This window comes from Hemicordylus capensis, chromosome 2 (assembly GCF_027244095.1).
Source record: "Hemicordylus capensis ecotype Gifberg chromosome 2, rHemCap1.1.pri, whole genome shotgun sequence".
NCBI lineage: Eukaryota > Metazoa > Chordata > Lepidosauria > Squamata > Cordylidae > Hemicordylus > Hemicordylus capensis.
Genome location: NC_069658.1, coordinates 194,782,147 through 194,802,018, shown reverse-complemented (window position 1 = coordinate 194,802,018; position 19,872 = coordinate 194,782,147). Strand labels below are relative to the sequence as shown.

The 19,872-nt window shown below is 48.6% G+C and overlaps 1 protein-coding gene across 2 annotated transcripts in view; it reads left to right on the top strand.

The window, feature by feature from the left end:
- The window catches only part of SPRYD3 (SPRY domain containing 3), a 72,371-nt gene that overhangs the window by 50,026 nt on the left and 2,473 nt on the right, over positions 1-19,872 (top strand). For both annotated transcript variants that reach the window (XM_053303876.1, XM_053303875.1), the window contains exons 7-10: positions 3,139-3,288; positions 6,911-6,968; positions 15,552-15,671; positions 16,877-17,031. In XM_053303876.1, the coding sequence (XP_053159851.1) occupies positions 3,139-3,288; positions 6,911-6,968; positions 15,552-15,671; positions 16,877-17,031 (483 nt within the window). The remainder of the gene's footprint in view (positions 1-3,138; positions 3,289-6,910; positions 6,969-15,551; positions 15,672-16,876; positions 17,032-19,872) is intronic.

The window sequence follows — 19,872 nt, the reverse complement described above, 5'->3', positions numbered from 1 at the left end:
AGTCTGGGTGACTCCAACACCAGCTCAGAGACCAGCTCCGTCAGCTCAGTTAGCTCAGTTAGGGAGTCAGTTGGGCAGTGAGGTGGACGGTACACCAACAGAATCCGCAATCTATCCCTACTTGTTAGCCTCAGAAAGACACACTCAATATAAGTCAACTGTCGCACAGGGGCCCTGATAAGGGAAATGGTATCCTTATGGACCATAGCCACTCCACCCCACCCACTTCCCCATGCCTGCTCCACAATAGAGTAGCCTGGGGGAAGAAGCTGGGCCCAAACTGGGCCACTAGCCTTCCCCATCCAGGTCTTAGTTATACAAGCCAGGTCAGCTCCCTCATCCATGATCAAGTCATGGATGAATTCAGTCTTATTCTGAGCCAACCTGGCATTGCAAAGGAGCAAGGCTGGGTTCTGTGGGAAGTTGGAACTGCTCCCCGAGGCCTGAGAGCTGACAGGGCAGCCAGAAGTGGAAACAGTCACTAAATTACTAGTTTCCCTTCCCTTCCCCTGTAACGGCCAGCTGCTCTGTTACCGCCAGTTCTTCTATTCCCCACCACAACAGTAATAGCTGCCCCAGAGCTGCCGGACACCCCCCCACCCTACCCAGCATCACTCTGCCTAAGAGAACCCAAACACATGATGACAGAAGGCCTGGCACAACCCAATAAAAGGAGGACTAACAATATTCAACCCAGATCTCCAACCCCACCTTAACATAACACACGCACCCCGCCAGTCCCACACCAAAGGCTAGCCCCCTTTGGTGGCTGCCTACAGGTCAGCCTTCTTCCAATATATACTACCAAGGGCTCCAGAAATCTCCCTTCTCACAAGAGATCTCTGATCCTTAGGGACAGGTGGAACAAGTCAAGTATTCGGCACAGGTGGAATAGGACAGCAATCAGGCTCCCACAAGCTGGTTCTTCCGAAGGTCTGGGGCTGCTAAAGCGAACCTCCTTGACTGAGACAGGAATGCGCAGGCAGGGTGAGATGGCTGTTTGTCAGGAGATGTCAGGGAGCTGACAGAATCTACCTGCTTTCCTCTCTTCACCCTCTCCGACCTCCTTTAGTACTTAGCCAGTTAATGAATAAACCTTTTGAACTTCTCATCACATGCAATCTTCGTCTTCTCACGTGGAAAACAATCTTCCTAGTCACCATCACTTCCGCTTGGAGGGTGAACAGACTCTGAGCTCTTTGGGCCGATTCCACATACCTGACCTTTAGGGATGTGCACGGAACCACAGAGGCGTGGTCCAGCACTGGGGGGAGTGTGTCTTTAAGGGGGGGCAGTAGTACTTCCCCCCCCGCCGCTCTCCCCCCTCCGGCGCTGGACTTTCCAAAAACGTTCTTGGGGCGGCAGAGTTCCTCCCTGCTGCCCCTGCCCCCGTCGTTGTCTTCAAAGAGTTAAAGTAGAAAGAGCTGGTGCCACGCATGCGCCCTTCGTGGCGCGCGGTCGTCTCTGCCACTGGTGCACGCGGGCCACATACGTCACATGTATGCAGCGCACGCGTGCCAGCGGCGGAGATGCGCGTGCCGCGAAGAGCACATGCGTGGTGCCAGCTCTTTCTACTTTAACTCTTTGAAGACAGCGACGGGGGCAGGGGCGGCAGGGAGGAACTCTGCCGCCCCAAGAATGTTTTTGGAAAGTCCAGCACCGGAGGGGGAAGAGAGGCGGGGAGGGAGTACTACTGCCCCCCCTTAAAGACACACTCCCCCCGCCGTAATTCCGGACCGGTCCCGAGGCCTTTTGTATGGCCCCGGACCGGTCCGTGCACACTACTACTGACCTTCCACTTGGATAAAGTACAGCTGCACCTCCACCTTTCATGGGTCACAGACAATCCCATTCACTGCCCATTCACACCCCTTCATCCAACCTCCCAGGCTGAAAGACTCCCTGGACACGAGACGAGCGTTGGCCCTCTATGTTTGTTACACGGCCCACCTCAGGAAAGGTTGATACCTCTTCGTGTCATACGGGGAATTGCTTGGGGATCCCAGCCTGCCCCTCAGACCTTATCCAGGTGAATTGTAGAGACAATTTCATTAGCTTTCCAGCTTGCAAAGAAACTCTTGCTTGCTCCAATTTGCACCCATTCTACTAGGGCAATTTTGAAACCTCTACGGCCTTTGATAGCAACCTTCCCCTGGAAACTATTTGCCAGGCAGCTACATGGGCGACACCAAACTCCTTGATCTTGCAGTGTGCCCTGGGTGTCGAGGCACGCCAGGATATGGCATTTGGTCGAGCTGTGCTGAATTCCATCTTCCAGTGACTGCTTCCCATCTTCAGACACATAAGCATATGATGCACGCATCATTCTGAACGATGGACAGAGATCATAAAGAAGAACAGGTTGCTTACCTGTAGCTTAGGTTCTTCTAGTGGTCATCTGTCCATTCACACACCTGCCTTTCCTCCCTGCCACAGTTTAATATGCAAAACTCAAAGGAGGCTGGAAAAACTTCAAACCTTCAAGGTCCCTGCTGGTGTTCTCTGTAACTTTTTTCATCTGTGTGTGGAATGAGTTTAGTTCTGGGTGGCAGTATCAAGGCATTGTGCACACACATACTTTCAGAGTGGGACCTTCGTGATTTAACCTCAGCGGGAGCCAAAGTTAGCCAAGTGGATAACACAAAAAATGTGAGTGTGTGTATGCCTTAGAGGGAATGCTGGTCCCTGTACTGACACCCCTGAACCAGTTTCGTCTGCAGTTTGGTAGGCCATGTGCTCTTGGAAAGGTCTGCCATCACTGCAGTTTTCATCCCATTCTACCAAGAAATGAAAAAGTTATCTGTGTCTTAGTGATTTCTGATTATAATCTAGAGAGTCATCTTGGCACGCTATAGCTTATTCTCCTCCCTCCCCCAGTAACTGCAAGATTACCAATTTAACACTTAAGAAAAAAAGAAAAGGGGCAGAAATGGTGGTCTCAGCAGCACAATCCATGCTTATTGGCAGCTGCAAATGCGTTGTTTCAGTTCCCTGAAATGAAAATTGGAGATACTGACCAGCATCACTGTGTGTGTGTGTGTGTGTGTGTGTGTGTGTGTGTGAGCGAGAGAGAGAGAGAGAGAGAGAGAGAGAATAATAATAATACAATCTGTCTCTCACATCTTCCTTTCTCTGCAGCTCCTGGAATACGTGGGGAAGGGGAAGAGCATTATTGATGTGGGCCTGGCACAGGCCCGGCAACCCCTGAGTACCAGAAGTCACTACTTTGAGGTGGAGATTGTAGATCCAGGAGAGAAATGCTACATCGCCTTGGGCCTGGCTCGCAAGGTAAAAGATATAATGGGAGAAAAGGCAAGGTTCTCAACCCCACCCCACTCCCCAGCATGTTGCATAATAAGGTCCCTTCACAGGAAACTGGCTGGGAGCTCCTTCTCCTGGTGCCATGCAAGGTTGCCAGGATCCAAGGGGTATACTCGTGGGTAAAATGGGCTGTAACCCAAAGTCTGGCTAAAAATCAGTCAAATCTAGCAACCCTGGGCGGGCTGTGTATGAATCGTGTTGCTGGAACTAATTGCCTGTGTCTTCCCATGCAGTCAGCTGTCACCCTCCTGGTGGGTGGGATGGCAGTCAGGTGGGAAGTACGCACTTTACTGGCCCTGCGAGCACAGTTGTATCATTCCTTCATGACTGTCGTTGCTTGTGAAGGAGGCCAAAAGATGCCACCAGAGTGGGATCTGAGGAATGGTGGGTGCTCGTCCTCATCCATGCCTTTGTTCTGTACACTTCTGCTGCTCAGAATTGTCTACTGTTTTTTTTAAACTGAATTCCAGATAACAAATTAGAAGCAGGCAGGGTTGTCCGTTAGGCCTGTGTCCAGTCTTCGGAGCTAGACTGGCGTCCATCCCTGTTCCTTTCCTGTCGGATGCAGCCATCTGCTTCTGTTTGCCTTGACACATGGCCTGGATTCACGTGGCTGTGTTGGCCTTGGAGGCCGGGCTCGTCCATTCTCTCCTCTGCTACAGCAAGCAAATCCCAGCAGCCGTGCGAGATCCAAAACTATAAAAACAGACTGGCTCAACTTCCTTTCACCCTCCCTTGAGTTCCTGTCCCTGCAGGAGGACAACTTGCCTCCAAATGATCTGGCAGTTCCACATCTGGGCTGTGTGTGTCTATCCGTGTCGTCTTAGGAGACTGTTCCTGGGTCAGCTGGAACTCAGGAATTGCCATGCTGAGCCTGAACTGCAGTAGTGTGATTGCAGTGGAAGACCCCTTGTCTTAGACAAGTGTTTCCCAGAAGTCTGATAACTGAGACATCCCCCCCCCCCCCCCCGAATTAAAGCTGGAGGCATGCCATTCTTTCATCAGAAACTTTTAGGATTTAAGCTTTTTAGGATTTTTAGCCTGAGGAGCTCCTCTCTGTGTTTCGGCATGGGCTACTGATCTGGGTAGACCTCCTGACGAGGGGGCAAGCCCATGGTGCTGACTCAGTGCAAAGAAGCTCCAGGCAGCTGCTCTTGATAGTGGATAATTCTGCTGAATCTCAAAGGGTATGGTTGCACCTAATTACAGAGATGCAGTGGAATTGCTGCCCCCCCCGCCCCCGTGGAGGTAATTTGAAAAGAGTCAAGGTTAGAGTAGGGAATCCTGCAGAGATGCAGTGGACAGGGCAGAGCCCTCAGCATCCTATGAGTGGATGCTTTGGGCTCCTGGGAGCCCTCTTATTCCCCTACTCTTCATGGCACACTGCTGTGCTTTGACACACAGTGGAGAATTGCTGCCCCAAATTAAGGAGTTTTCAGAACTTTTGTCAGGGGCCTCTAATATACAACCAGGAAGTACTATATTAGACATGTTTTGATGATGGGGTGTTTTTTGTTTTTGTTCTTTAAAGAAGGTTGTATATTCCTTGCTGTTGCCCTGTCCTGTTGCCCTGTCTTCTCAACATAAGAAATACCCAAAATAAGCCATCATCCATATCTGGTGCAGCTGACGCAAGTGTGGCATGACTTGCACCCTTGCTGCTTTGAGTTTTCTAATACTAGAGCCGCTTAAGATGATGTGGGTTTAAAATTGGCATCTTCCCCAAGACCACTGAAGAGAGCCATTGTAAATGCTGGAACAGACCAATGTGCATAAGATGACCAATCCCTGCTGAAAAGAGGCAGCAGAGTTGCTACGTTTTATGATGCATCCTGTGTGCTAAATCTGGTGCCATAGACTAATGCTTTGTAACAGGCCTGCTCAGTTTAGGCCCCCACCAGCTGTTTTTGGACTACAACTCCAATAATCCCCAACCACAGTAGCCAATAGCCAGGGATTATGGGAGTTGTAGGCCAATGTCTGCAGGAAGGCCGAAGTTGAGCAGCCCTGGTATAGAAGATGAGTAGGCCTGCTTTATAAACATGATGTATTAGTCATTTATTTGAGTCATTGTTTCTTGTCTTTCTGGAGTTAAAGGGGTCTTACATTAGATGAGCAGTCAAACAGTACAAACCTAAAATAAGATCAGCATATTTGGTAGACACAGCAGCATATAATGCATGAACAGCTAGAAATTTTCAAATTAAACCGGTGTGGTTTGAGTGTCGGACTAACAGCAAGGACTAAGAGTTGAAATCCTCACTGGGTGAATCTAGGCCAGCTATTGTCTCTCGGCCTCACCTACCTCATAAAGGTAAAGTGTGCCGTCAAGTCGATTTCGACTCCTGGTACCCACAGAGCCCTGTGGTTTTCTTTTGGTAGAATTCAGTTGGGGTTTGCCATGGCCTCCTCCCGCGCAGTATGAGATGATGCCTTTCTGCATCTTCCTAATTTGCTGCTGCCCGATATAGTACCAGCAGGGATTCAAACCAGCAACCTTCTGCTTGTTAGTCAAGCATTTCCCTGCTGCGCCATTAGGTGGATAGAGTTGGTATAAGGCTCTTAAGAAGGGGAGCTTTGTACACTGCCTCCGGCTCTTTGGAGGAAGGATGGGATAGAGGTGTAAATAATGATGGTTCTAAAAATAGGGAAGTGTTTAAGGTCTTACCTTTATAATCTTCATTATTTAGATGATAAAAGAGAGGTGGTAATACCTCTGGACCACCTCCTTGGAAAGCTGATCTGCTCTAAGAAGCAAGGCCTTTATTGCCAGAGTTCTTGCTTTACATAGTGAAGCCGAGTCTGCCTAACCTGGACATCATGGGGGCTCATATCTAAGCAGGGTTGGTCCCAGGACTTAAAGGGAAGTTTCAGCTCTTGAATTGGGCCTGAAAGCTGCTGCTGCTGCTTTTTGTCTCAGTTGGCGTTTCCGGGCATCATGAGGCTACATTTAAATTGACCCTAATAATTGTAAATTAAAGGGGTGATGGTGGTGATGAGATCTTGAATTTCTCTCTCTCTCTCTCCAGCTCTTCTAGCTGTGTCTCTTCTGTTTTCTGTCCCTGTAATGCTCCTACTCCCAGGCTAGTGAGTGAGGCAATGCCAGGCTGGGCTGATGCACATTGCTTCTAACTTTGGAACTCTAGAAAGCATGTCTGAGTCATCCTGATGGGAGCTCAGCTGCCTGGCGCACTGTCAGCTTTGGCAACTCCAGGAGAGGCACCTCCTTCCCCTTCTGCTCAAAGCCTCTGCGGCTTTATGAGCTGAATCCTAGAGCATTAACCTGTGCATAATAAATCTCCCACCCCCCACCCCTCAATCTCCAGGCATGGGAATGCACCCCTCTGAACCCCCTACCCTTTCCCTGTCATCACCACCTGATGCTGCAAAGAGACATGCATGCATCTTATCTTGATGGTTAACTTGTAGCTTTGGGTGGAAAAAACACATGCGCGCGCACAAGAGTAGACATTCCATTCCTTTCCCCCCTTTTTTAAAGGAATATTGGCAGCTTGGCACTCTTCTGCCAAAGAAATTCTAGAAGATTAAACTACATGACCTGCCCTTTTCTGTTTCTCGTTTGTCCTAGGACTACCCAAAAAACCGTCATCCCGGCTGGAGTAGAGGATCTGTGGCCTACCATGCAGGTGAGCAAGCATCTTGCAGTACTGCCAAAGCCAAGTTTAGGGCATCGTGGGGAAAGTGACCTACTGGCAAGTTCTAAATTTATTTTATTTCCCTAAAAACAAAGAACTTGGGGAGTGGCAGTCTACAATCATAAAACCGATTAAAATAATTTGTTAAATCTGTTGAATGCGGCATACTTAAAACATCACATGGTCTTTCCAAATGCTTTCTGAAAAAAGAAAGGCCTCCACTCTTCTTTGGAGAGCACTTGAATAGGTAATGCTTCTCCTGAAAGGGAAGGTTCCACTGTTGTGGTGCCACATCTGAAGAGGCCCTGCTTCTTCTAGCCACCAATTCCACCTCTGAAGATAGTGGCACATTAATCAGGGCTTCCACAGTGTCGAATAGTGCAGGGGAGCTTTGTGTGAAAGTAAGCTGCCCCAAACTACTTAAAGTTTAAAAATATGTGGGGTGCTGCAGGTTTCCATGATGGCATGGACAAGTATGGAATCTGAGTACACTAGTTTCCTGGAGATCTTGGTGTTTTAATTGACAACTACCCCTTTGAGATGTGAAGATGCCTGAAGATGTGTCAGCAACACTTGCTAAAATCTCCATGAGGTATGAGTAGTAGTGGGTTGGAGAGTGAGTAGGACTTCAGTAGTTAGGTGGTACATCATTTGCCCTCCTGACAACTGAATGTGATGGTGGCGACTCACACCCAGGTCTGAGCTGTTGGTGACTGACCAGGAGAGAGATCTTGGGACAGCTTCTTGAAAGTGTCAACTCAATGTGCAGCAGCTGTGAAAAAGGCCAATTCCATACTCGGAATCATTAGGAAGGGGATTGAAAATAAAAATGCTAATATTATAATGCCCTTATACAACTCCATGGTGTGGCCACATTTGGAGTACTGTGTACGATTCTGGTCACCATATCCTAAGGTCGATATTGGAGAACTGGAAAAGAGGCAGAAGAGAGCTATCAAGAGGATCAGGGGCCTAGAGTACCTTCCTTATGAGGCTAGGCTACAGCATCTGGGGCTTTTTAGTTTGGAAAAGAAGCATCTACAGGGAGATAAGATAAAGGTATATAAAATTATGTATGAAATAGAGAGAGTGGACAGCAATTTTTCTCCCTCTCTCACAACACTAGAACCAAGGATCATCCCATGAAACTGATGGCCAGGAAATTTAGGACTGACAAAAAGTACCTTTTCACTCAGTGCATAATTAATCTATGGAATTCTCTGCCACAGGATGCTTTAAAAGGGGCTTAGACAAATTCATGGAGGACAGGACTATCAATGGCTACTAGTCTGATGGCTTTAGGCCACCTCCAGTCTCAGAATCAAGATGCCTCTAAATACCAGTAAAGTGGGAGTAACAGTAGGAAAGAGGGCACACCTTCACCTCTTGCCTGTGGGCTTCTTAAATACGTCTTGTGGGCCATTGTGGGGAGCCGGATGCTGGACTAGACAGGCCTTGGGCCTGATCCAGCAGGGATGTTCTTATGTTTTTTATGACAGATCCTAAATAAATTATGTGAGAGAGGAGTTCTTGTGCTTAATACGTATCCTTTATTTGGGTTCAGATTTGTGTATTAATGCAGGATTTGGATCACCTGAATGCAGAACTGCAGTTCGAAACCGATCAGATCAATCCTCTTCCTTGAATCTTTCGAAAGTCCCCGTCCACCCCTGTCTTGTTTTAGCTGAATTCTAGGTCTGGCTTCAGTACAGCTGGGTGTGAGTCTTCCCACCACCTTCAGTTCCACTCCCCACACAAAAGTTCCATCCTCTTGGCTTGGCAGTTTTCCTCTAGAAAACTGTAGATAGTCCTGCTGGGGTTAGTTCCTGCCCTTTCCTTCCAGAGTTTGGTGCCAGAGGAACAGCAAGACTCTGTCCAAGAGGCAGCAGCTTCTCAAGACCTTCCCAGGCTGCTTTTTTGCCTCCTGTTTCTTTATGGTCCTTGAAATCACTGGGGTGTGTTAAGCTGGTGTTTACTGGCGGCATGTGTGGGGAACATAGGTGATATACCAGCCGACAGAGTTACCAGTTTTCCCTGCAGCTGATCAGGCCATATGCTTGCTAAGAGTTGTGTTGTGATTAGACCTGGGGGAAATGAGTCCAAATCCTGGCTCTACCGTGAACCACAATTTCCTGTTTCTCAGATGACAATTAAAGCAACCTAACATCACAAGGCTGGATGGTGTAAATGTAACCTGCCCGTGAGCTTACTGTACAGTACAAACAAACCTATGTACTCCTGGCACTTCTACAGCTGCTAGGCACTTCAGATTCGAGAACAAAAGAGATTTTTCTTTATCTCACTCAAAAGTCTATCACCCTTGCCGATTTACACAATTTGTTCAGCAAGCAGTGGCACAGCATTGCATTATATTTGTCCTGGACATGCTTCAGGACCATGTTCTGAATGTGGTTGAGTTTTCTTGTCTCCAGCTTCTTTGTGCAAGGTGGTAAGCATGTCTTCCCAGGAGTCAGGGGTGCTGGTGGTGGTGAACTGCCCTGGGCCTCCCCCAAGATACTATTCCTGTTGTTACCTATTTGACAGCATTGAGCGGGGGGCAGGTCCTCAGGAGGAAGTCCCCAAGACTTTAGTGGCCCTGGGTCTCACTGATGTCTCCCTCTGCATGCCCTCTGAGTGCATGGTCTAGCGTGGGACGGTAAATCATGGTTTCATTATGTTTGGAACCCTACCCAGGATTAAATCAAAACATTCTGGTTGTGTTATGTTTGCACTAAATGTTAGAGTGCTTTCACTGGGAACATTCTTCACCTGAGGAAGACTCTCTATGACTCTAGAACAGGGCTGCTCAACTTCGGCCCTCCTGCAGCTGTTGGCCTACAATTCCCATAATCCCTGGCTATTGGTCACTGTCACTGGGGATTATGGGAGTTGTAGTTCAAAAACAGCTGAGGGGCCTAAGTTGAGCAGGCCTGCTCTAGAAACACTGAGTTGGATAAGCTAGTGTTGGGAGCAGACATAGAACTATGCAGAACATGAAAGTCCCGCCCACTGGCTATCCTGATCAGGTGCTCATTGCCTTCCTTCTGGCTGCTGAGATCTCGCCCGGCATTGCCCACTTTTCAAAAAGAAAGTGATCAGAGGATGTTGAATCTTGCAAGGAATGGTGGGATACAGCAGTGGGTTCCCACCCCCTGCCCCGCAAGGCACATTTTGATTAGGAAAGAGAAATTGGTGCCCACTGTCCCACCCACCCAAGGAGCCAGTCCTGCCTCCCGGTGCATTATAGGTAAGTCAGCTGCCAAAGCTGGGAGTTTAAACTTTTGCCTTTGCAGCTGATTCACTCCTTAATGCATTGGGAAGGGAGCACCTCCGTCCCTGTGCACTACAAGGTATGAGTCATCTGCAGAAATTGGAATTCTCCCCCGCCCCCCATTTTGCAGCTGACTCGGTGATCAGCGCAGCACACCAAGTACCCCGCTGCACATGTGTGTGCCACAGTGCATGGGCTGGATAACATACTCAACTTAGAGTGGAGGTTAGGCTTGCTATTAAAAATAAGGTGAAACAGATAAGCACTTGGTGCTCCTGGCAACTGTCCATCCTTCCTAGGGAAGCCTGCCTTACAATTTGAGATCCGTTGCTGCAAGCCAAAGTCAAAAGATTGCCTGTTCCTTGAGATGGGCTTTGTGGCCAGCTGGCGCACACAGATTTTTTCCCGTCAGAACCAGAAACATCCCAGGTTCTCTATCCTTCACCATCTGTTGTGATTTGGCTTGTGATCTCTCAGAGTCTTCTGTGTTTCATTGAACTGAACATTTTTTCCTTCTCCTTCTAAATGCGAGGTCACATCCAAGGACTGTGCTTTTACCATGTGGCTTCAGCTGTTGAGGTCTTGGAGAAAAGGCCAAGGTCCCCGAGGCTGTCTGTAGTTGAGACCAGTGTTCCCTCTAAGGCATGCACACGTGCATGCGCTCAGAGGTTTTTGGATGCCTGCTCTGTTCATTTTAGATCCTGCTCAGGTTGAATCAGGAAGGCCCCACTCTGAATGCAGGTGCGCACACAGTGCCTTGATACTGCCGCCCAGGAAGAGAGCTGGTCTGTGGTAGCAAGCTTGACTTGTCCTCTTAGCTAAGCAGGGTTCACCCTGGTTGCATATGAATGGGAGACTACATGTATAAGCACTGTAAGATATTTCCCCTTAGGGGATGGAGCCATTCTGGGAAGAGCACCTAGGTTCCAAGTTCCTTCCCTGGCATCTCCAAGATAGGGCTGTGAGACATTCCTGCCTGCAATCTTGAAGAAGCCGCTGCCAGTCTGTGTAGACAATACTGAGCTATGTGGACCTATGGTCTGACTCAGTATATCGCGGCTTCCTATGTAACAAAACTCATTCTGCACAGCGATGGGAAACATTAGAGGGACCACTGCGTGGAACTCCGGAGTCTATGCTGAGGTTGCTTTGCACGGAGTGACTCGGGACTTCATGGCCACTGTGCCTTGGTCTGTATCTAAGCCAATGCACGGTTCTGGTCATGAGGGCAGGATGGGGCCAGAGCTCAGTGGTAGAGCCTCTGCTTCACTTTGGTAAGGTTCAGAGTTGCAGCAGTTTGCTCCTGCAAAATACAGGGGCCTGTTCAGATGGGCCAACCCCAGAAGCTCTTGGACTCGTGTTGGTTTTCAGAATGTCTTTGAGGATTTTATTTTGGTACCTTGCCTGGACTGAGCTTCAGCTTGTTCAGTGCTGCTGCTCTCTGGCACCCATTCAAAGCTTCTACTGCCTCACCCAGTTCTTTGGGAAAGGAGGAATTAAGGTAGTGTCTTTTGGCCACTGAAGATAACTCGCCCCATATCTGAAGACAACCTCTCCAGTGCTTTCAGCAGATGTTGAAGAGCCAAGAATGAGCCTTGAAGAACCACGTAAGACAAATCCTAGAGGTAGAGCAGCACCACCTTCTGGGACCCATCTGATAAACAGGAGTGGAACTAGCACAATAGAGAGCCTCCAACAACCTGCAGCCATGCCTAATGATCCAAAAAGGATATCCTGGCCACTGAGAGGTCCAAGAGAATCAATATGGTCACCACTTCCTACTGAATGTCATCCAGCAACATGGGCAAGGCAGTTTCTATCCCAAAACCAGGCCTGAAGTCCTCCTGATGAGGAGCTAAATCATGCATTTCCACCCTGAAGAGTAGGGAGTTGCATTGCCACCACCCACTAAATTGCCTTCTACAAGAAAGGACATTCTGGCTCTTGGTGTCTCAAATGCAACCGTTGTGGCTATATGCACCCAGTAGGGACTTGTCATGCAGCGACTGGGGCACAGGGATGGGAGTTGCACAGGTGGTGGGGAGACAAGAAGCAGAGGGGAAAAGGGGCAAGAGTCATGGAGGCTGGCTGCAGCAGTTGTAAGGAGCAGCAGACCCACTAAGCAGCAGAGCCAGTGTGGCATAGTGGTTAGAGCAGTGGTTCCCAACCTGGGTTCCTCCACATGTTGCTGAACTATAACTCCCAGCATCCCCAGCCACTATTAATTGTAGCTGGGGATGGTGGGAGTTGTAGTTCAGCAACCTCTGGAGGAACCCAGGTTGGGAACTAATGGGTGAGTGTGTCAGACTAGGAGCAGGGAGATACAAGCCGAGATCCCCACTCAGCCATGAAGCTCTCTGGGTGACTTTGGGCCAGTTGTTCACTCTCAGCCTAATATATCTCACAGGATTCTTGAGATAAAAAGGCAGTAACCAGTGTACACCTTTCTGAGCTACTTGGAGGAAGTAGGGGAATAAATATGAGTTCCAAGGGTAACCCATGAATCTGTGTTGTGCTCTGTGTGTGGAATAGGCCTGTGTCTCTTCTCGGGAATGCTGAAAGAAATAGGGTTTCTCAAGTTGGGAAATGGCAGCCCAGAGGCATGCTAAACCTCTGACTCCCCATAGAGAGCCATCCCTCAGCCCCCTTGCCTCTCCTCAACCCGGCAGACGCATCCCTCTCCAGTCCAGGGCTCTTGCTCTCTCTTCCTGTCCCTGCAGAGCAGAGGGGATTCCCTAAAAGGCGCTCTTGCTGGCCGGCCATCGTTATTCTAGATGCACTCTGGAATGTTTACACAACATTATTCCCAACGTTTCCTGGGCAACAGGAGGAAATATTTACTGCCCTTTTTCTGAGCAAGCCTCCCTCCTTCATGGAGACAAAGGGCCTTGGCCACATGCCTTGTGTCTCGGGCGCCCGCATCCGCTGCATAGTTGAATTCAGAGAGATGGATCGGGCGCCAAGACCTTTCAAGTGGTCTGCGGCCCCCTCCCCCCCACCTCCCCTGTCTCTTGTTCTCGTCTACCCAGAGGCAACAAACAGCTCTGACCACCAGGTTCCAAACTTGCCTGACTTTGATCACGGATGGTAAAATAGTGGGATTTGCCCTCTTTGGCCTGGCAGGGCAGTGTGCCTGATTGACTGAATGAGCTTGTTTAGCCCGGGAGGGACTGCATCTGGAATAGGAATTATGGGAAATTTCCTCCGCTTTCAAGTCCCTGCAGTGTGTATTTGGCCATCTTGCCAGCTATGCTTTAGAAATCGAAACCAGGCCTGCCGCAAATGAGGGCTGTTCGCAAATCAAGATTCAGAGGTTGTCTCCCCTGGGATGATAGCCTGAGATGCACAGCCTGTCTCTACATCTAAGGCTGTTTTAGCCAGGCTCCCTTGCTGGCTCGCCGGGACCATTTATTGGCCCTGGAGATTATCTCTGGTATAGCATATGTTGACCAGAGGAGGTGATAACTGCTGCTTTTTGTATGAAAGAGGCTTCTGCCCAGGAACAAAAAGAGTTTGAGCTTCAGCTTAGGCCCAGGGTATTTAAGAGAGTGCCTTCATCATGAGCCCCCGTTCTTTCTGAGACTGAGGTAGTCTGTGGTTGCCACCAGCTTCTCTGGTGGCTACTCAGGGCCGCCTTCTAAGCTGCTCTGAGGCTTTTGAACGTACTCGGAATAAGACTCTTGCCATCTCTATAGCTTTTAAAAAGACTCTCAAGATGTAACTATTCAGCCAAGCTTCTAGTTAAACTTTGAATTTTTTAAAACTCTCTTAATTCTGTGTTATGTTTTATTATGTAAACCACCTAGAGACATAGGTGTTTTGGGAGGTGTATAAATAAATGAATGTTCTTGATATGATCAGAGTGCCTTGACTCTGCCATCTGTACTTCAAGCTTACTTGTATCTCTAGTCAACTCTGCCGTATGTAAAACACCAGGGGTAGGGGTTTTCTACTCTTGATAAGAAAATATATACTTTGAGCTTCAGAGCTTTCCATTCATTCCCCAGTTCTTTACTCCCTCCCCCATTAACAATTTTATTCAATTTTTTCATGTTATAGCAAGGTAATTACAACAAAAAGGTGGGGAAATGAAAGGGAAACAAAACAGAAAAAGGGAGGATGAAGGGGTTAACAGAGTTATTAATTTGAAATAAACAGGAAATTATGCAAATAACGCTAAATAGGCTTTCCAGATCATAGTATGGGAGTCCTCTTTCAACATATGACAGTATGTTGTCAGTTCAAAAGTTGCCAGATTAGAGAGGTTTTCTATCTGTTGATAAACTGAGGGGCTGAAATGATCTTTCCAACACTGGAAAATAATATGCTTGATGACAAGTAGAGAAAACCCTTAGCTCAGATCTCCTACCCCCTTAACTTTGGCTGCAGATAATTATTTATTCATTTCTCAGGAAGTGCCTTGATTTCTTGAGAAGTTGTTTATACCAGGGATTCTCAACGTTGGGTCCCCAGATATTTTTGAACTTCAACTCCCATTATCCCCAACCAAAGGCCACTGGGACTGGGGATTGTGGAAGCTGAAGTCCAAAAACATCTGGGAACCCAACATTGAGAATCCCTGGACTTTATACCAATTTTCACTTTATACCAAGTGATGAATCACTTTATACCAAGTGATGTTGAAGAAAAACGGAGGCAAATGGAGAGTGAGTGAGTGTAAGTTCTTGTTAACTTGCATTGTATATTGTGCTTGTGAGGATGACCGAGCTGACTCAGTAAATTGTATACAAGCACTCTGAGTCCTCAGGGAGTGAGCAGCAAGACAATGTTTGCAGTCCAGCTTCTATGAGGGGAAGGGTTATTTTATGTTTGGCTGAAATACCTCACACAGACCCTAAGGAGAAGGAAGTTTGTGGCAAGGGCAAGCTTAGGATAGGAATCTGAGTGAGGAAAGGTCCTCGAAGGCAGGAAGCTCAGAGCAGGGTGACTGAAGAAAGGCGGCAGAGTAGGCCGTGTGATGTTGAAACCAGAGTAAAAGATAGGTGTAGGGAACAGAAGTTGGACATGGGGGTGTAAGTGAAGCGAGGAGTTGAGCAAAGAAGGGACTAGGGGGAAAGAGTTAGGTGTGGGTAGGGGCTAGATGGGTAGGGGCAGGACAGATGGCGATAGTGCAGCTTGGGGGATGCTCGTGGCAGCTGGTTTTTGAACTATCAGCATTCTGCTGTGGGGATGTTGTGGGGGGCTGAGGCCCAGAAATCTGAGGTGCTAGTTGGTGTTTGCCTATGCACCCGGCCTCTTTCCTAAGCAACTTACTTTTGAATGCTTCTTTTCTCGCCTTGCAGATGATGGTAAGATCTTTCACGGGAGCGGAGTGGGTGACCCCTTTGGCCCCCGCTGCTACAAGGGAGACATCATGGGCTGTGGGATCATGTTCCCTCGTGACTACATCCTTGACAGTGAAGGTGAGCAGCTAGAACTCTGTGAACTGGGACGCTAAACCAAGCAGCCAATAAATACGTTTCAGTGGAAGGCTCTTGGCCGTGGCATGTCGGTGTTTTGAGGGGCCTGAGCTGGCTCAAAGCATCTCTGCAGACAGTGTGGTGTGGGGATTGGCAACCTTTGGCTTATGGGCCAAATTTGCACTCCCCCCCCACCCCGGAGGATTATCATTAGACCCTTCTCTTGAAGGGTGTGTGGAGGGAGTGTCAACTGTGGAATTGGCTATTCTGTGCCCCTTGGCAGGAGTGGTGCCTTGCCTGCTTGTCATCCTCCATGAAAACGACTTGCTCATCTGGGTTGTCGTAGAGTGCAGTGTCCCCTATAACAGGGATGCCCAGATGTTGTTGACTATGGCTCCCATCATCCATCCCCAGCCAAAGGCCATTGCAGGTGGGGATGATAGATCTGGGAATCTCTCTCCCCACCACCGCCCATTGCAGAGTGATTTTTAGCTGATAAGATGCCATTGGGCTGCCGCCGCTTTGTGTTTTCCCAGTGTGACCCTGCTGCCCTGTATCTTGTTCACTGTTGGCTTGTTCCTGAAGTTGCCGAGCTTTTGCCCTCCCTCCTGAGCATTCTCCCTTGACGGTTGGGACAGAGGGCTGCTGTCACTCTCCCCCAGGAGCAAGATCGTGTTGCGCTTCTGGGGGAAGGGAAGTGATGCAGTGGGGGAGAGGTGGATGGGGATGGGGTGAGGGAAGCACTGCTTGCTGTTAAGTGGGGGAAGAAGAAGCCACAGGAGGTTTGCTTGGTGCCTGTATATCTGAGCCCGAGAAAGTATATGGCTGCCAAGCAGAAGGTATGTCGCTGCCAAGCCTTCCCATTAGGGATTTTTCTGCAGTGGGAGATCGGGTATGTGGGGGACCAGAGCGTCTCTCATTTCCCCTGCTGACTGGGCAAAGAGGTGCATTTCAGAGTTGTGCCTGTCCTAGCGACGGTAGAGTAAGTACCCCTAATCATCCCTTCCAGTGGCTGTTGCTGGTATCTCCCTTTTTGGATTGTGCATCCCTTTGGGACAGAGAACCATTCCTACGTGCGCGTGCACGCACACGCACGCATTCCTTTTACTATGAACAACCCTTCAAGAACTTTTTAGAACGTTTGAAAAAAGCAGGAAATGAATGTTCTTAAGTGCAACAGCTGACACAGGATGGTGGGTTCCCCACAGGTGACAGCGATGACAGCTGTGACACAGTGGCAATCAGGGCCAAACCACGAGGGGTGAGAAATGTTCTTTACCTGCACCAGGAAGCAGAGGAGGACGACGATGAGGAAGAGGACGGGGAAGACATGGAGCAGGAGCACGAAGGCAAGAAAGTGGTGGTAAGTCCAGTTAGGCTTGCTCTTAATGCTGGGACACGCTAGCGGGGGCGGGGCGGGGAATGTCCTCATAGCAGCCAGAGTGGCAGGGTTGGGACCATCTCTGAGGAGGGCAGGTGCAGGGCATGTCAATTAAAAGTCAGGGAAACCCTAGCACCTTGCAACAAAAGACCCAACAGCTGCTTATAGTTCGAGAGAACAGAATGACTTTCAGGCAGCAGTGACAAGCTGCTGTTGGAGACGCCGCCGACGCCGCCTCTACTGCTTTTCAATTAACGTTTCCAAAGTGGTTTACACAGAGAAACAACAAATAAATAAGATGGCTCCCTGTCTCCAGAGGGCTCACACTGTAAAAACAAGAAACAAGATAGACACCAGCAGCAGTCACTGGAGGGATGCTGTGCTGGGGGTGGATAGGGCCAGTTACTCTCCCCCTGCTAAATAAAGAGAATCACCACGTTGAAAAGGTGCCTCTTTGCCTGGTTAGCTGGGCAACTAGTCAGTGTGAGCTTGATAGGGAGAGTGTTTCAGAGTGGATGCCCTACAATGCACCCTCCCTGATTCCACATGAATGGAACGTGGCAGGACCAGGACTTCCTCTAAAGAGACAGCCTGAGTTTGTGTGGGAGACTGTGCTCCTAAGGTCAGCCGACACTGGGCTGTTTCCAGCTTTCAAGGTTGCTGCTTGCACTCTGTCCTTATCGTGGACTTAGGACCAGTTGTTATTGCCCTTCTATTCCACAGAATGTCTTCTGGGTGGAGCAGGAAGAGTTGAATGTGGCAGCAAAGGCATTTCTTTGCAAATGGAATAAATAGGGAAGCGGAATAACTTCTACCAAGTTATAAGATAACTTAGCTAACTAAGCAGGTATCTGCACAGTTTCTTGGCTTTTAACTGCTCTGGCTGTGGGATGTAGTTTTCCATGGCGCAGATTTAAAACGCTGTTATTGATTGCATGTGGGAGGGCATATGAGCACTAGGGAGTAATATGAGGATATTGGAAGATGCTGGTGTGATGGTGCTGGGCGGTTTCTGTCACTGTAGAGTGCAGGCACAGGAGCTGGGATTGGTCTCTAAATTCAGCATCCTGAAAATCTTGGCCTTCTCTGCTTTAGAAAAAGAAAATTAAAACCCCAGTTTCCAAGCTTCCAGTCCTAATAGCTACAAACATGTGCTTGAAAAGTGTGTACTGCAGTGCAGTGGAGAAATTTTAGAAGCTAAAAGAGGAAAGGAAGAATAAGCAGGTTTTCCAGAGGTGGGGGCGTGTCTTTTGGTGCTCCTCTGTAGATGCAGAAAAAATACCCACAGTAAACAATTGTGAGCACAGAATGTCACTTCAGGATCTGAGCTGCTGCCTCTGAGTTGGCTTTCCACCTCTGACCTTGCTTCAGCTTTGAGACTTCACCAGGCGCTGCCAAGATGCTTTTAAGGCCTAGTTCTAAAGGGATACAGAAAATAACCCAACAAATGCACGCAGAAAGGCAGATTCATTTTGGTGCTTTGTGTGTGCAGAATACATGCTCCCTTGCAAAGATGGTACTTCATCAAAACTTCAGTATTGGGTTTGAGTGTGGGATCCTGCCACTTTATTGTAGCGCGTTAAGAGGAATTGCATGTGCCAGGCTATGCATTTAATGTATGGTGACTGGACGCTTAGCCCACAGTCCCAAAAGAGACGATTGCTTGAACGGGGTTCCTTCTTAAGCTCGGAGTCTTTTGCTGCAGTGTTCCAGAACCTTCCAGGCAGGAGAAGAGCCATATTCCCATTGTGCTCCCTCGGGCTACTGTCTTGTCCACAAACCTTGCTCACGTTTATGCTGTGTTTTGTCATAGTGCTTAGGGTGTCCTCTAGTGGCTGCTGTGAGGACCCACACTGGGTCTCTGCCGTGTGGGTAGCTTTCTCCCTATGAAAGGGGTTCAGGGGGATCTCTGCATCCTTTGGTTTGTGCCAATAGTGGCCTTAGTGGAATTCCCAGCACTGTCCTACATGCCTTCTTAACCTAGGCCAGTGAACTGTATAGAGCACAATGTGAATGGCACATACCTTGGGACTTGAGCATTTTTGTGCATCTCAGGTTTATTTATTTATTTTATTAAGCTTCTATACCGCCCAAACTTTCATCTCTGGGTGATTTAGGTTAAATACTAAAATGGCTCACCTCCTTCCTTCTGGAGCTTCTGGTCTGGGTCCCCCCTCCTTACCCACCCTGGCCTAGCCTGTTGTTTGTTAAGGCTTAACAGACCACTGTCCTATGCAATCAGCAGTCCCATGTGATATATTTGTTGTTGGACTGCAGAGTTTCAGATGGCAGGCATGTTTAATCAGAGGTCCAGTCTTCCTGCTGAAGTCTGAAAGGGGGCAGCCCAGCAAGAGAGAAACCATGTGCGGCTGTGGCTTGTGCATTTCTATCTTTTCCGTGCATAAGCAAGCAATATGAATACAAATTCCCTAATATGAGGGTATGTTTTGTTGCCTTTTGGTGAATCCTGAGTCCCAGCAGATTGTCATAATGGAATAAGTTTGGCTGGGACACAAGGAAAGGAGAGAAGAGGGTGTCCTTACTGGCATCAGCCATGTCCTGACATCCGGAAGCTTGACCAGGGTTGGACAGAGGCCTCCAATTGACAGCCTCCAGTATGTTATTAGAGGACACCCTTATTGCTTTCCAAGTTGAGTTTGCATCAGCTGAGTAGGGATATGCACAAACAAGTTGGGCACTCCCTTCCCGGAGTGCCAAACTTGTCCCAATGCTGGTGTTCAAGCCGCCTCGACGGGCAGTGTTTGTGTGTGTGTGGGGGGGTCACTTTAACAAACAGGTAAGGAGCTTCTCCTTCCCCACTGC